This window comes from Jaculus jaculus, chromosome 5, assembly GCF_020740685.1.
Source record: "Jaculus jaculus isolate mJacJac1 chromosome 5, mJacJac1.mat.Y.cur, whole genome shotgun sequence".
NCBI classification, from domain to species: domain Eukaryota; kingdom Metazoa; phylum Chordata; class Mammalia; order Rodentia; family Dipodidae; genus Jaculus; species Jaculus jaculus.
In genome coordinates, this window is record NC_059106.1 from 101,192,253 (window position 1) to 101,208,811 (window position 16,559).

General features: G+C 37.6%; 1 protein-coding gene across 4 annotated transcripts in view; it reads left to right on the forward strand.

The window, feature by feature from the left end:
* The first annotated feature begins 5,084 nt into the window (after window positions 1–5,084).
* The window catches only part of Pde4b (phosphodiesterase 4B), a 467,475-nt gene continuing 456,000 nt past the window's right edge, over window positions 5,085–16,559 (forward strand). For 2 of the 4 annotated variants that reach the window (XM_004661721.2, XM_045149397.1), the window contains exons 1-2: window positions 5,085–5,205; window positions 14,172–14,410. In XM_004661721.2, coding sequence (XP_004661778.1) covers window positions 5,161–5,205; window positions 14,172–14,410 — 284 coding nt within the window. In that variant the 5' untranslated portion in view covers window positions 5,085–5,160. Of the gene's footprint in view, window positions 5,206–14,171; window positions 14,411–16,559 lie in introns of those variants that run through there. The other 2 variants (XM_045149398.1, XM_045149400.1) reach the window with 2 other exon arrangements.

Below are 16,559 nucleotides of genomic sequence, written 5' to 3' on the forward strand. Positions count from 1 at the left end.
AAGACAACAGAGAGACAGCCGGCACAGAGATGCGCAGCGCGGCTTCGGTAACAAACTGAAAATGCAGATTCAGACGGGAGGACTGTTCGTCCACCCAACAGACTAATGTATCCCTCGGATACTTGTTGAGCCCCGAAAAATCGGGCTCCCAGATTTCCTGGAGCATCCTCCAGGGTGGCGGGGGAGAAGTCCGAGCCTGTCAGCTCCTTCTCAGGCTGCCCAGATACAAAACGACATCGGATCCGAGCCGATTTTCTAACGCAGCGCAAACAGTCAAAAACAAAACCAGACGTAGACAGACAGAATGGTGCACCAAATCAATCGCTTACCTTCCGGTGGGCAGTAGTTGGGTTGGGCAGGGGTCTCTCTATCCCAGATGAGCCCCCAGTTGTAAGATTCCCGGGAGAGGGGGAATCTTCCGTGGTGGGAGACCCACGCCCAAGAACCAAGACCGAGCCACTGGATGCAAAGGCAAGAGGCAGCTTTATTGTTCACGCAGGCACCTGCGGGCACTGCAGTCCTTCGAGAGGCTGAGCACCCCGGGCAAGGGGAAGGGTCTCTTTTTATAGGGTTAGGGAGAGCAGAAGCAGGTTTACAGAAGCAGAAGCATGGTTACAGTCCCAGCACTGGTTACTTATTAATAGACTTGGGGTCGGTGGGGATCCTTTTTTTGTTTTCTTCTCGGAAACATCCTGTCAGGGTTATCTATAGTACATTAGGCAGGTCACAAGATTGTTTGCCTGTCTGCATCTGGGGGCTGTTTTTGGCTCCTGGTATTTTTCCATGGGTTTTACAGTCTGGCCTCTCATTTGTAACAATTTTTTAAAGTCAATATCTTTTGAAAATATTTGTTTATTTAAGACAGAGAGAGATAGAGAGATAAGAATGAACATGGTTGTACCAGGACCTCTTGCCACTGCAAGTGAACTCTAGACACATGTAACACTTTGTGCATCTGGTTTTACATAGGTACTGGGGAATCAAACCTGGGATATCAGGCTTTGCAAGCAAGTGCCTTAACTGCTGAGCCATCTCTCCAGCCGCAAAGTCAGTATCTTTTCAAATCAATCACTTTGGTTCTTTAAGGCCATGATATTAAAAAAGGACCAGCTTAACTTTTATTAACAACACCAGAATAAATAAAAACAACCATCTCACTCACTTCCATCTTTAAAAGATTCAGTAAGATCCAACCATCTTATAGTGATAGGTTAAATGCCTGACATTCTTTATTTAAAATTACATTTATATATATTGACTGTAAAAACTGATGTGTTTCATTGTAGTGTGAGGACAGAAGTCACACATGCATGTTATTGTTGTCATCAGAATTCCCCAGTGGAATCAAAATTTCCACATATGAGTGAAGGCATAAAACTATTCCTAACTCCTGAAATCAGCTTGAGATCAGGATATTGATCCCTTCTCAAAGTGCTAAAGCTATTTTAGATTGGCAATTGGATTTTACTTAATTGTTTCTTGAGCAATTATTTACAGAGACCCTACTATGGATATGGAATGACTACTTATGTTGGGCACTAAGGGGGGATATTTTTAAATTGCCCTTGGTTATGTAAAGTTTTGGGAGCAAATGTCTGTCAGTCAGGACTTAGCAGGAGACCAATGCACACCCAAGGGGTGAAAGGAGATTAATGGAGATGCTCCTTACAGAAGTTATGAGAGGGTTAAGACTAAGAGAGGATTGTGCTACTTTGAAGGCAGCAGTATCAAGAAGCTGCTTCCCATTTTGCACAAAGAGGGAAGCCAGGCAGCTGAATCCCAGAGCAGAGGACTTTGGCCAACAGAGGGACCCTCTACTTCTACCTAATTTCCAGTCTGTTACTTGCCTTTCATTGGTTGACCACACCTAGGAGCCAAAAGGCTGGAGGGTCCACACCTATAGATAGCATGTCAGGGCACACAGCAGGAGGGAGAAAGGGTACATGACAGGAACATAAGGAACATCTACAATGTCATCTGCCTGCTATTTCTGATGACTTAAAAAAAATCATATAGCAAGTGTTGGTTGGCTTTCTGAATATGAAAACAATATATTTTTACTCTAGAACCCCGAGGAAATTGACTTGTGACTTGGAACCTTGCTATCTTGTGTTTTCCTTGGCAGGACAAGTTACTACCGGTTGAAGGTACAGGGGTTTGAACAGTAAACTCTCCGACTCAAAGAATTAAAATATATAAAATTCAGTTTCATGGCTAAGACCTCCCAAGTCTTGCTTCTCAAAAAGATCTAGCATTGGCATTTCCCTGAAACAAAACATTTTATCTTTTTGCCTGTAGTAAGTGTCCTGAACATCTTTTCAAATTTGTTACACTTTTGGGATATTAAATACCTATCTGTTTGTCTGTCATCTGTGCTTTGGATTCCTTTTTATGTTTTTATTTGGAGTACTATATTATTCTACAATATTTCCATTAAACATGTCTACTCATAATTTAATAACCAGATAATATTTTATAACCCTTATGTAATTTCCATTGGTACCATTTCATGTAACCTCTTTAATATTTCCTGTCTTCACATTTTCAGATTTAGAATCGTTGGGCCTTTTTTTTTTTTTTTTTTTTTTTGGTTTTTCGAGGTAGGGTCTCACTCTAGCCCAGGCTGACCTGGAGTTCACTAATGGAGTCTCAGGGTGGCTTTGAACTCACGGCAATCCTCCTACCTCTGCCTCTGAAGTGCTGGGATTAAAAGTGTGTGCCACCACGCCTGGCCCCTGGACATATGTTTTTATATATCCTGCATCTGGAACTAAATTTAAATCGGCTTAAGAAACACACTTAGGATTATAAACTTCCTTTTTTTTCCAGGTAAGCCTAAGAACACCAGTTGAAATTGAATAAACCTTAGGAAGAAACATCTAATACTTGTTGGCTTTTGTTTGGATTCAAGCAACTTTGAATACAACTCTGAGACTTCTGCCTACTATTGTTTTAGCATGAGCAGAGCATAGTTTAAAATCATCCTTCCATGCTTACAAGCAGACCATAGTTTAAAATCATCCTGTCATGTACACAGAGGAATTCTTTTCCTTAGTTTATTGAATCACAACCTGATAAGATGTGAGGTTCTCTGCCTTACAGACCTATAAAGCAAAAGCATAGTTTCTTCTTCCCTCCTCTTCCAATCTCCCTTGTCAACTCCTGCATGTCAAATTATGTGTTGGAATTTCAACTTGGGTGTCCTTTGTGGCTGTACAGTACCCCTACATAATATTTCTAGTCATATTGCTACAGTTCCATCATGCACTTAGTTGATATCTATATGTATTCATGGTAGGAAAGCAGAATTTTTAAATCAAGCATACATTAAGAATCTAAATATATATAGTGAGAAACAGGACCTTTTGAGCTCAGCAGCAGGAAATAACATTTTTCATTTGAACCAAGATCTTGTGAAACCATACTATTGATGAGTATTCCCAGGACTCTGTTTTTATAATGCATTCCCTTTCCGTCATGGTCTGATGACTTGTAATTCTTGACAATCTCTTGTGTCAACTGGCTTTACATTTGTGCTTCTTTCAGTAGCCAGAGTTTTCTAAACCAAACAAGTTGTACAGTGTTAGCTAACCCCTTAAAATTTGGTGTTATTGAAGATGTATTTTTTTTTTTGCTAATGACCTACACAAAATAAATGTCATGAACTGACATTTATAGAAAATAGCTAATTTATGACCATTACAAAATGGGCTGATTTATGGTGTTATCCTGGAAATTCTCAGTTTTCCAAATCTTGGCTGCTCCAGTTATCATAGTAAATGCTGCTTATGCAATGGGAGAAATGTAAAGTAGGGGAAAATTGATATTAAGCCTTTTTCTTTCAGGTATACCATTGTAATGCATATTGTTTTGTATTAGATGACTTTCCCATTTTTGACAGTGTCATTGAGTCATGTCCTTTAAATTCTGAATCTCACATGTTTTAGCTGTTTTACCTTAGCCAAAATAATTGCATGACCCTCTGTTATTTCCTTAGAAAAAGAAAATGCCATCTTTTTTTGCTTTCTCCCTTTTTCCCTTTCTCCCCTCTTTCCTTTCTCTCTCAACCCTGAGGATTGAATCTGAACCCAGGGTCTTATACATGCAAGGCAACCACTTTACTACTAAGTGGCATCCTTGCCTCAAAACATGATAATAATCTTTGACATAATAGATAAGAGAAATATTTTGTGCCCTTTTTGAGTATATTAATCACAGTTGTCTAGAGGAACAAAACTGTTAGAATATGTATGAATTTTAAAGGGAAGCTATTAGATTAGCTTATAGAAAGTAGGCTGGGCAGTCTGGTAGCCACTGAGTCCACAAGGTTGAAAGTTTCAGCAGTCCTTACCTGGCACTGAAGAGCTGGAGAATTTGTAGAGAGCTGCTAGTCTTCAGTTCACATTGAAAGACTTGTGAATTTGGTTTCAGTGCCCACGAAGGATGGCACAGCAGGGTAGGTGCACATAGCAGTGAGTAGCATAAGCAGCCAGGAAAGGACTCTATGGTCCTCCCTCTAGTTTCTTTATATATAGTCCCCTACAAGAAGGACTACCCACTCTTTGGGAAGGTCTTCATCCCTCCACTACTCTGTCCTGGAAACACCCTTACAGACGTGCCCAAGAGGTGTATCTCTTCCTTGATTCCTGATCTGATCAAGTTGACAATAGAATTTAACCATCACAGTGAATTCTAAATCCTTACACAAATTCATATTTATTATCACTATTATTATTATTTTTATTATTAATTATTTCAAGACAGGGGTTTGCTTCATCATTTAGGCTGGCCTGAAACTCAGCTTCCCAAGTGCTAGAATTACAGACATGTGCCACCATACCTGTAGTATATTATTTTCAAATTTGTCATGATCATTGGTTATCTGGGAACACAGTTGTTATCTTCTAACCTTTTTCTCTCTTCACAAATAACTTTACATTAATTTCTTGGAATTTTTTGTAACATGTCAAATGTTATTGCTTGGCAAATTGTAATACTCACTTATACATATGTACTGTGCATATTTCATGTTAGTTGAGAGAATATGTCACATATTATGATTAAAATATGAGCATGTGTGTTTTCTCCTGTAGGTCTGAACAGTTGTCAGCAAAACTGCCCTGAACAGCAAACACACTAAGAGGGGCTTGTCCCACCTCTATGATGAAGAAGAGCAGGAGTGTGATGGCAGTGACAGCAGACTATGTAAGTAGAAGATGGTAAGCTGCCACCTTCCTCTGATGTTTTCTTCTAAAGGAAGTCACACCATATATCCATTCAAAGGAAGACAAAGAAAGATACTATACTCTGGTGAGGTGTTTTAATGACAAGGGAATTCCTATTACCTGACCCAGTACTCTACAAGTAGAGAGCAGGAAAAGTTAGTCCCTTCTTTATAGCTAGCAGATGCACTGATGTCTTGCTTTGTGGTTTTCATTTGCAATCCCCTAATTTCTCATATGTGTTCACATCCAACTCTTAGTTAATTCTGATATTTAAACTCTTTCCATCATTCATCCTTTGGAAACTTTTGTCCACCCATAAATAGCTAACCCTTGAAAGTCAGTTTCCATTATGGGATCTTCAGCAACTATTCCTATGATGCACAGATCCACTAGGCCTTTGATACTTAATGTGTAGGCCTCAGCCAGCAGCGTTAGCCTCACCTGGGTTCTTATTGAAAATGTAGAATTTCATGTCTTACCTCAGTCCTGCAAATAAGACTATTCTAACAAGATCCCAGGATATCCATTGTGTTTGAGAAATCCTGAAAGTTTATAGATTCACTGTCTTCAGAACTTCAGGTTCTTGTCTCCTTGCTTTCAGTTGACCACTTCCTCACTAGTGTGTCTGCCATTGCATGGTCTTTAGCTCTCTCTTTCATGCCCTGCATCAGAAAAAAGTTTCTATTGTTGTATTCTAGTTTCTTTCTACTAATGATGAACAGTTGTATTCATATTTCTTTTTTATTTATATATATGTTTGTTAATATCATCACCATCATTATTCTATTATTAACAACTTACTTTTCATGGATACATAATGTGTTGGTACCTCTTTTCCCTCATCCCTGTCCCCATTCCACTGGGGACCCTCCTCCATGGGGTTGCAGGTATTTCCTAAGGGGTTGTGGTTTATGCATTGTGGAAGAAGCAGTCAATTATTTTTTGGGAGTGGGAGAGGGAATGCCTCTGGGCATGATGTCTTAACTTGTAGTTCTTATAATCTTTCTGCTCTTTCTTCCAAAAAATTCCCTGAGCTGTGGTGGGTGAGTTTTAAGTCTTCTTCAGTGATGAGCTCTTTGGAGCCTCTGGATCTCTGCTTTGGTAGGTGTTGAGTATCCTCAGGGTCTGTCTCCTAAATCCTGGTGCTGGTTATCATGGAAGCAGCACTCTTGCTTGTCTCCCCAATTCCTCTGTGGTTTCAACTGTGGCTTGGCTGAAGTGTGAGGGGTAGTTTATCTTCTCCAGTCTTGCTAGGTTCTGAAAAAGAACAGATTCTCCAATGGGGAGTGAAGTCAGCATAGTTAAAATGGGATAAGTATTATTAATTTGGGGAGAATTTGATGGATATATCCCCTCCTTTAGCCAAAGACTAGTGAGATCTTGACACTGGAGAACATAACATTTGTCTCCATATAATTCTGATCTGGGTACCAACTCCAGATATAGGTTTCTTTACACTGAGCAGATCTCTGAGACAATCAGAAATTTATTGCTTATCTACCAAGGCTGTGTACCACTATTGCACTGGTGTGTCCGTCTTGTCACGGTGTTTGCTTCTGAGTAGTTTAGACCTCTGGTTGCTTAGACTACTGTTGGCCACTTTCCCTCAGTTGCTCATGTAGCACTTTTCATCACTAGACAGGATAAATGTCCAGAGACTGGCTTTCTTCTGAATTCCAGCCAGGTTTCTCTATGCTGTGTCAGCAGCATATGATACCTTCAGCAATAGGGTCTTACCTTTGCTTCAGACAGTTAATTAATTGCTTTGACAGAGACTTGTCTTGATTTGGGGACCTCATAGATTTCTCCAATCAATACCTCAATGTGGGTAGTAACCATTCCTTGGAACTGGGAGTTAGAGACCAGAGACAGAATAAAAAATTTCTTCTAAGCTTGGCTTCATCCCACCCTCTCTAGGTCCCCCACTTTTCATGTGCTCCCCCTTGTACCTTTGTGGGTTATATCTTTTAGGTTGTCTCCAAGGACAAAGGTTTCTGTGATACCAGCTTATTTTGGATTTTAAGATTTTCCCTTCTCTTTCTCTCCCCTCCTTCCAAACCCTTGCATCTCTGTTGTCTGGGCCTTCAGTTGCCTATCAGGTAGGTTAGCAACTCTAGCAAAGTCCAGGTTAGGAACCGCAGATAAGTGACGTTTGTTTTTCTGTGATTGTTTGAGTTTGCTGAGTATGATCTGTTCCAAGTCTGCCCATTTTTCTACAAATTTCATTGTATCATTTTTTTCTTACTAGTCAGTAGAATTCCATTGTGTAAATGTACCACAACTTTGGTATCCATTCATCCAATGATTGGCATCTGGGTTGGTTTTAGTTCTTAGCTATAATAAACTGAGCAGCTATAAACATAGTTTAGCAAATGTCTCTGTATTAATGCCTAGAGCATTTAGGATAAATTCCCAGTAAGGGAATAACTGGGTTTGTAGGTAGTTCTGTGTTCATCCCTTTCAGGAATAAATTGATTTCCATAGTGGTTGTACAAGTTTACATTCTACTCAATAGTGGGTGAGGGTTCCACTTTCCCCACATCCTTGCCAACATTTGTATTTATATTTTTTAATGATTTCCATCCTTTCTGGAGTAAGGTGGAATCTCATGGTTGTTTTAATTTACATTTCCCTAATGGTTAGGGATGTTGAATATTTTCTTAGATGTGTGTTAGCTATTTGTAATTCTTTCTCTGAGAACTCCCTATTCAGTTATCTGTCCCATTTTTGGAGTGGGTTGTTTGATTTTTTTTATTATTTAGTTTGTTTGAGTTCTTTGTAGATTATAGATATTAGACTTCTTTTGTCAGTGGTATAGCTGGCGAAGATTTTCTCCCACTCAGTGGGTAATCTGTTGACTCTGCTTATGGTATATTTGTCTGTGAAAATGCTTTTAAGCTTCATGAGATACCATTGGTTGAGTGATTGTTTAATTTCCTGAGCTACTGGTGTTTTGCTCAGGAAGTCTTTCCTGACTCCTATATAAGAGAGAGTTCCTACTATTTTTTCTTCCAGTAGGAGAAGAATTTCAAGTCTTATGAGTGGGTGTAGTTTCATTTTTCTACATGTAGTTAAACAATATTTACAACACCATTTGTTGACGATGTTATCTTTCCTCCAGTCCATATTATTGGCACCTTTGTCAAAGATCAAGTAGCTGTAGTTACTTGACATAAGGTCTTTGTCTTCAATTATGTTCCATTGGTCTATGTTTCTATTTTTATACAGTACTGTGCTGTTTTGTCAGTATGACTTTGTAATATATCTTTTGATCAGGTATGGTGAAACCTCCAGAGGTGTTTCTTTTGCTGAGGATATGCTTGGATATCTGAGACCTGCTGCCATTCCATATGAATTTTGAGAGATAATTATTTATATTTCTGTAAAGAATGATGCTGGAGTTTTCATTGGTATTGAATTAAATGTGTATATTGCTTTTTGTAGAATTGCTATTTCCAAAATATTAATTCTACATATCCAGGAGCATGGGAAGTCTTTGTATCTTCTCAAGTCCTAACAATTTCATTCTTGAGTCTTTAATGTTTTTGTTATATGGGTCTTTCACATTCTTTGTTAGTGTTATTCCAAGGTATTTAATTTTTTGTGGCTATTGAAAAGGGTACAGATTCACTGACTTCTTTGTCTGTATATTTGTCCTTTGCATATATAAAGGCTACTGATTTTTGTGCATTGATTTTGTATGCTGACACTTTACTGAATGAATTAATCACATTTGGAAGTTTTGAGATGGATACTTTCAGGTCATTTAATTATGGGATCATATCATCTGCTAATTCGTTTAACTTGACATCTTCCTTTCCAATTTGAATCCCTTTTTTATTTCTTTCTCTTGTCTTATTACTTGGGCTAGTACTTCCATTACTATGTTACAGAGCAGTGTTGAGAGTGGGGACCTCTGTCTTGTTCCCAATTGATATGGGAAATCCTTGAATCTTTCCCAATTAAGTAGTGTTATGGCTTTAAGTGCTTTAAATGTAGTTTTTATTGTGTTGAGATATAAACTCTCCATGCCTATTCTTTCCACAATTTTGATCATGCAGTGGTGTTGTATTTTGTAAGAGCCCTTCTCTGCACCAATTGAGATGATCATGTGATTCTTGTGGTTAAATTCGTTTATGTGATCCCTATGTTGACTGATTTCCATTTCTTGAATGATCCCTGCATCACTGGGATGAATCCTGCTTGGTAAAGATGGATAATGCTTTTGATGTGTTGTTGAATTCAGTTTGCAAGGATTTTGTTCAGGATTTTTTACATCTAGATTCATTAGGGATATAGATTTATAGTTTTCTTGCTGCATCTCTGTCTGGTTTTGGTGTTAGGGTGACGCTAACTTCATAAAAGGAGTTGGGGAAGATTCTCTGGTTTTAGATTATGTAAAACAATTTGCAAAAAATTACTTTCAGTCCTTCTATGAAGGTTTGATAGAATTCAGCTGAGAAGTGATCTGGTTCTAGACTTTTATTTTTGGGGAGGTTTTTGATTACCTTTTCAATCTCCATAGATGTGATAAGTTTGTTTAGGAGATTAACCTGTTCTAAGTTGAGTTGTGGTAGGTGGTGTGTGTCTAGAAATTCACCCATTTCTTCCAGATTAATCAATTTGTGGAGTATAGATTTTGAAGTATATCCTGATGATTCTTTCAATTTCATTGATGTCTGTTGTGACCTCTTCTTTTTCATGTCTGATTTTGTTAATTTGATACTTCTTTTTTTTTTTTTCTTGTTCATTTCTATTTCATTACATCTGGAGCTCTGAGGGTTGGATTCTTCTTAGTTGTTTCCAAGGCCTTTAGGAGAACAGTTAGGTTATTAATATGGGATCTCTTGGTATTTGTTATGAAGGCATGTAGCAGTATGAATTTTCCCCTTAGGACTGCCTTCATTGTGTCCCATAAGTTTTGGTAAATTATGTTTTCATTACCATTCAATTCTAGGAGTTTTACAATTTCCTTATTTATTTCTTCCACAGCCCATTCATTGTTTAAAAGTATATTGTTTACTCTGCATGAGCTGATGGAGATCCTTATTTGTCTCTTGTTAATTTCTAGCTTTAAATCATTGTGATTTGATGTGATTCAGGAAGTTACTTCAATTTTTCGAATTCATGGAGTCATTTTTTATGGCCTAGTATATGGTCTATTTTGGAGATGATTCTGTGGGCTACTGATGATACTGGAATATTGAAGTCTCCAACTATAATGCTGTTGACATTTATTTTTGTTTTGCTGTCAAGTAGGTTTTGTTTTATAAATTTTGGTGCACCTGTGTTTGGTGCACATAGATTTATGATTGTGATGTTCTTGTATTGGATCATTCCCTTGATGAGTAAGAAGTGGCCTTCTTTGTCCTTTATGATTACTTTTGGTTAGAAGTCTATTTTTATCAGATATTAATATAGGCACAGCTGTTTGTTTCTTACTTCCATTTGCTTAGAATATCATTTTCCATCTTTTTACCTTGAGGAGGTTTCTGTCTTTATGGTAAGGTGGGTTTCTTAAAGACAGCCGATAGAAGGATCAATTTTCTTGATCCACCCTGTTACCTTGTATCTTTTGATGGGTGAGTTAAGCCTATTAATATTTAAGATTATCATTGTATGACCCATATACCTCAACAAGGAGGGGTTGGGGAAGGAGGACAGGGAGGAGGCTAACAATGGTACCAACTTGACTGTATTTACTGGGTACAAAACTAACTAATAAAAAAAATGAAATGAAAAGATTATCATTGTGAGGTTCATCAATAGACAGATTATCCAAACAGAAAAATAACAGAGCTTAACAATACCACAGATCAAATAGACTAACAGACATCTACAGAACTTCCCATCCAATTCTACAGAACACACATTCTTCTCAGTAGCCCACAGAAGAAAGGAAAAGCAAGTGAGCTCATCATTGTCCCTTAGTATTGTTTGTATATCACAGGTTTCAAGAGCTGAATTATTTTAATATTAAAACAGCAATGTCCATTAAGGTGGACAAATCGCTTTTATACTTGTATTATTAGAGAATAAATCCTGATTCTCACCAGGATAGTAAAGCTGACACTGCCAAAAGAGGAGTGAGATTAATTGCAAAAATGCATAAAGAGACATGGAATTCTTATCCTCACTAGAACCAGAGTAGATAAATATTAGCTAGATTCTCCTTGTCTGATGTGGTAGTCTCAATCATCTGTGATTAGTACTAGCCTAGTTGGGAATGAGCTTCAAATATAAACTAGATCTTGGAATTTGCATATATGGTACAGTAAACAGTGAAAACTATTTTATTAACAATTTTTGATACAAATTGCATTTGCGTTTTTTTCTTATTATTTTCTGTCTCACAATTTCATATATGTATATCATCCAATTCATCATTCATTACTCCCCTTTAGCACCCTCCCACTACTGCTAAACTCCTTCTTCCTATCACTTCCTGCTTTCATGTCTTTCTTTCTTTCTTTTGGGGGTGGGGTGGTGACCCACTGAGTTTAATAAGTGTTGTTGCATGAGGAAATGTGATATTTATTTTTTTAATGGAGAAAAATAACATTTTAGCTATATAAGCTTAAATTAAATATACTGTTAAACTATTTCTTTTGACTTTTTAATATGACTACTAGAAAATAAAAAAATGATACATTGATTTCCACACATTGCTTAGCCCTTGTTTCTTGAGGAGAGTACCACCTAGCCCTTTCACTTTGCAGTTGAGCCTTCCAAGCTGAAGATAACACTGTGTTCTCTGACTCAGAGGCACAAGAGGAAATTAGCTGATTATACTTTGTGCCATACTTTTAAAGTAAGCTTTTATCCTCAAGTAGGATGTAGCTACTTATATTTCCATTTATTTCAATCAGTAAAACTTTTATTTAGTGGTTTATATACTTACCTATTAGCATATGGAAACATTCTGTGTCAATATAGTTCTTGGTTCTAGAGATTCAGTAACAAATAACATAAAGCCCTTGCCAACTGAGATACTAACAAGAAATGAGCAAAAATTATGAAACAGGGCTGGAGAGATGGCTTAGCGGTTAAGCGCTTGCCTGTGAAGCCTAAGGACCCCGGTTCGAGGCTCGGTTCCCCAGGTCCCACATTAGCCAGATGCACAAGGGGGCGCACGCGTCTGGAGTTCGTTTGCAGAGGCTGGAAGCCCTGGCCCGCCCATTCTCTCTCTCTCCCTCTACCTGTCTTTCTCTCTGTGTCTGTCTCTCTCAAATAAATAAATAAAAATTAAAAAAAAGGTGTGTGCCATCACGCCTGCTTAAAATATATATAAAAAAAAATTATGAAACAATCCCAGCCATGATAAAAGATTTAAAGAAACATCAGGGGAGCAAAGAAAGACTGGATGATGAGAAGAGAGGCTTTATGAAAGAACAAAGTGAGGAGATAACATGAGCTGTGAGAGAGTGAGTATGTACAGATAGTAGGAAAGAACATTTTTGGGGAAAAGGTAATAGTGAGTACAGTGTCATTTATTTTAGACAAGACACTCTGCTTGAGTCTGTAGGAATATAGAAATCAGTGAACCATAGCCCTGTCTTTACAGATGAAGCACACAATACACAATATAAAGGGATAGGTGTCAGTATGATGGGTATATATGTTCGGTGCTTTGTATTTGGAAACTAAGTTGCAGAAGTGAGAGGTGAATTATGTGCAATTGACACATTGAACATACATAATTAATTATGATTAAAGGATTAAAAGACTTTTTTAGAGGGTAAGGAACAGCAGATAAAATGAATTGGAGTATGTATATACATAAGAGAAAGAAGAAAGGGATAGAGAATAATACACAGAAATATAAATTATTTAAAATATGTAACTTAATAAATGTACCTATATTGCATAGGTAATATCTGCAAGCATATATGGTATTATAACCACAAGACAAATCCCTGCATGGATGCTACAGTTTGCCATTTCTAATCATAGACATTGGGAAATTATTTAAAAGCAGGGAAAAGTAGTCAGTAATAACAATAAGAAGTGCCACCAGGAAAGCAGATCTTATCATTTATTGTGACTGACTATGGTAAAACCATATTTCTTAGAAGCACAGTTATTGGGTCGTGGAACATAATGACATTAATCTTGATAGGGCCCCTAAGTATTACTTGGTGCTTCCCATAATCTCCACCTCTGATTTCATAAGGTGTGAAAATACTGGCCTGTGGTATAAATTGAATCTCAACCTAAGCACAATGTCAGTCCTGAAACTATCTTATCTCATTTCTAACCATGAATATAAGTGGGAATATAGTGAGACTCTGCCTCAAAAAAGTAGAAAGATATTGGGTCTAACCTTAGTGCTAGATCACTTGACTAGTATGCATGAGGCCCTAGATTGGCTATGGTCTTGTACAGAGTCCATAAGTATTAATCACTATATAGAAGTTCAGTGAGAGGAATTTCATAGTTTGTTGTGGTTTGCTAGCATGGAGCAGAATTACAACATTAATTGCTAAAATATATCTGCAATTTAGCAATTAGAAAAAAAAAAGAAAAATAACGACACATGGTGGCACACACCTTTAATCCCAGCACTTGGGTGGGAGTGAATTTGAGGCCAGTTTGAGACTACAAAGTGAGTTCTAAGTCAGTCTGGTCTAGTGAGACCCTACCTTGAGAAAAAGAGAAAGATAAAGAGAGAGAGAAAGAAATGAAAAAAAAAAAAAAGTCCTTCAATTTATGTACTATTCCTGGTAAACATTTTCTATGAGTATAGAGATCTTCTGATTATTCAACTTTCTCTGCATGCTACCTCTTAAGCTTTTATGATCATCATCAGATTCCAATTGTGAAATAACAAATGAAGAGTTCCTGAATGACAGTTTGACCATTTAGATCCTTATTTTACTCTATCATTTGAAACACCTGAATCTCACTTTTTTTCCTTTTCTTTTTTCTTTCTCTGTGTTCCTCTAGAATATTAAAGATTATTTTGAATGTAGTTTGAGTAAATCCTACAGTTCTTCCAGTAACACCCTTGGGATCGACCTCTGGAGAGGAAGAAGGTGTTGCTCAGGAAGCTTACAGTTACCACCACTGTCCCAGAGACAGAGTGAAAGGGCAAGGACTCCTGAGGGAGATGGCATTTCCAGGCCAACCACACTACCTTTGGCCACACTTCCAAGCATTGCAATAACAACTGTCAGCCAAGAGTGGTGAGTAGCCTCAAAATCAAATGCCAGTTCTAAATTTTGCCTTTCAATTGCTCCAAGTGTTATCTTGTATTATTACAATCAAAGTTCTTTGTGGAAGAGATAAGAATTTGACATAGTTTCCTTTAGGGTAGCAAAGTGGAATAGTGGCAGCATCTTCTAGTGTGTGTATGTATGTGTGTGTGCATGTTCATGTGTATGCAGGTATACATAAATGTGGGCACACATGCACATATGTGTGCATACATGTGGAGGCCAGAGAACAATCTTGGGTGTTGTTCCTCTCAGGATTGCTGTCTTTTTTTTTTTTTTTTTTTTTAGGATAGGGTCTCATTGGCCTCAGGTCACAAAGTAGGCTAAACTGGCTGGCCAGTGAGCCCCCAGGGATCCACCTGTCTCTGCCTCCCCAGTGCTGGAATAACAAATGTGTGCCACCAACTTGGCTTTTCAGTGTGGGTTTTGGAGACTGAATTCATACCCTCATGCTTGACATGCAATCACTGACTGAGCCTTCACCCCAACCCCATATTTTGTGCTCCTTAAGATGGGAAAGATGGTGTTTTCCCCACTGCCTGCCTATGGAGGAAGGAATGCAATGAGTTTCCAATAATATTAAGGGGAAAAAAAGTACTGCGGATGATCTTTTTATTTCATTGAACAACTATTCAGGGTGTGTCCATACTTTGTAATTTAGAAGAGCAAGATTACTTCAGAACATCTTATCAGATATATTTATACATACGATGTTTCTATGGCTTTACTTTCCACATGTCCCTAGCTTTTTGTGTATTGTAATCCCATTTTGCAAGTCTTTGCTTCTCATTATCATATAAAAAATTCTATTATAAATTGTCAAATGTGGTGGCACATGCCTTTAATTCCAGTGCTTGGAAGGCATAGATAGGAGAGTTGCTGTGAGTTTGAGGTAAGCCTGAGAATACATAGTGAATTCCAGGTCAGCCTGGGCTAGAGAGAGACTCTACCTTGAAAAATAAACAACAACAACCCTCCCAAAAAATTCTATTATAAATCAAGAAGACCAAATGCTGACAGAGCCAAATGTTTTAACTTCTGTAGAGGACTCAGTCCCATCTTATGAGTAGCATCTCTTCCCATATACTTGTGAAAAAAAAGTTGGCTACTAAATAGCAAACAGAATTTGTAAGTCAACTAATTATCATTACCTAAAGTAACAGTTAACTTTATGTAGCAAAAATAGGATAGTTCAAGTACAAAAACAACTTAGAATGACAGAACATAGGGTATATAGTTGGCCCTCCACATCTAAGAGTTCAGCCAACATGTATTAAAAATATTTAAAAAATTTTGCATCTGTATGCATGTATACATTTTTCCTTGCCCTTATCTCCTAGCACAGAATAACAACCATTCACACTGTATTAGGTATTGTAAGTACTCTAGAGAGGATAGGAAGTATAAGGAAGGATGTGTGAAGTTATATGCAAATACTGACACAGTAAAGAAGAAATTGGGAGAAGCCGCAGATTGTTTTGTTTTGTTTTGTTTTGTTTTGTTTTGTTTTGTTATGAAGGGACTCCTGAAATCAGTCAGGTGTGAAGACGGAGGATGCTGACTGGATACCGCTTACTTTCCTCTCATCCTGCTCTTCCTTTTTTCCTTTTTGGGGGGAAGTGGGGGCACTCGGGGCATTCAACAACCGCGGCCTCATGCCTGCTAGGCAGTCACACTATTGCTGAGCTACGTATAGAGCCCTGCTCTGACAGTTTAATCAGAGAATGAGGACTGTTTTGTGAACTGTTTCCTTTGGTCATTTTCTAGGCTATGATAAAACTTAATAATATATAAAGCCCCTGGAAAATGGCAAAGTGTTCTGAAAATGTCAAAATGTAAATAGTTGTACTTATTTCTTCAAGTTTGTCATGTCAATTAATTTTCTACTGTTTAAATTGTTTTATTTGCTGTATCCATTTTACAATAGCCTCGCATAAATGTTGTACAAACAGCAGAGCACATGTAAGAGTTAGTACAAAATTGTAAGTCAGTTGTTTTCTTTTCTCACCCACACAAATTCTCACTGAAAAGTGTCTATATCATAAGAGGGAGTCCAATTTAAAAAAAAAAAAAATCCCATTCTTACTAGGTAAAGAAATTGTTCAGTAATCATTCACTT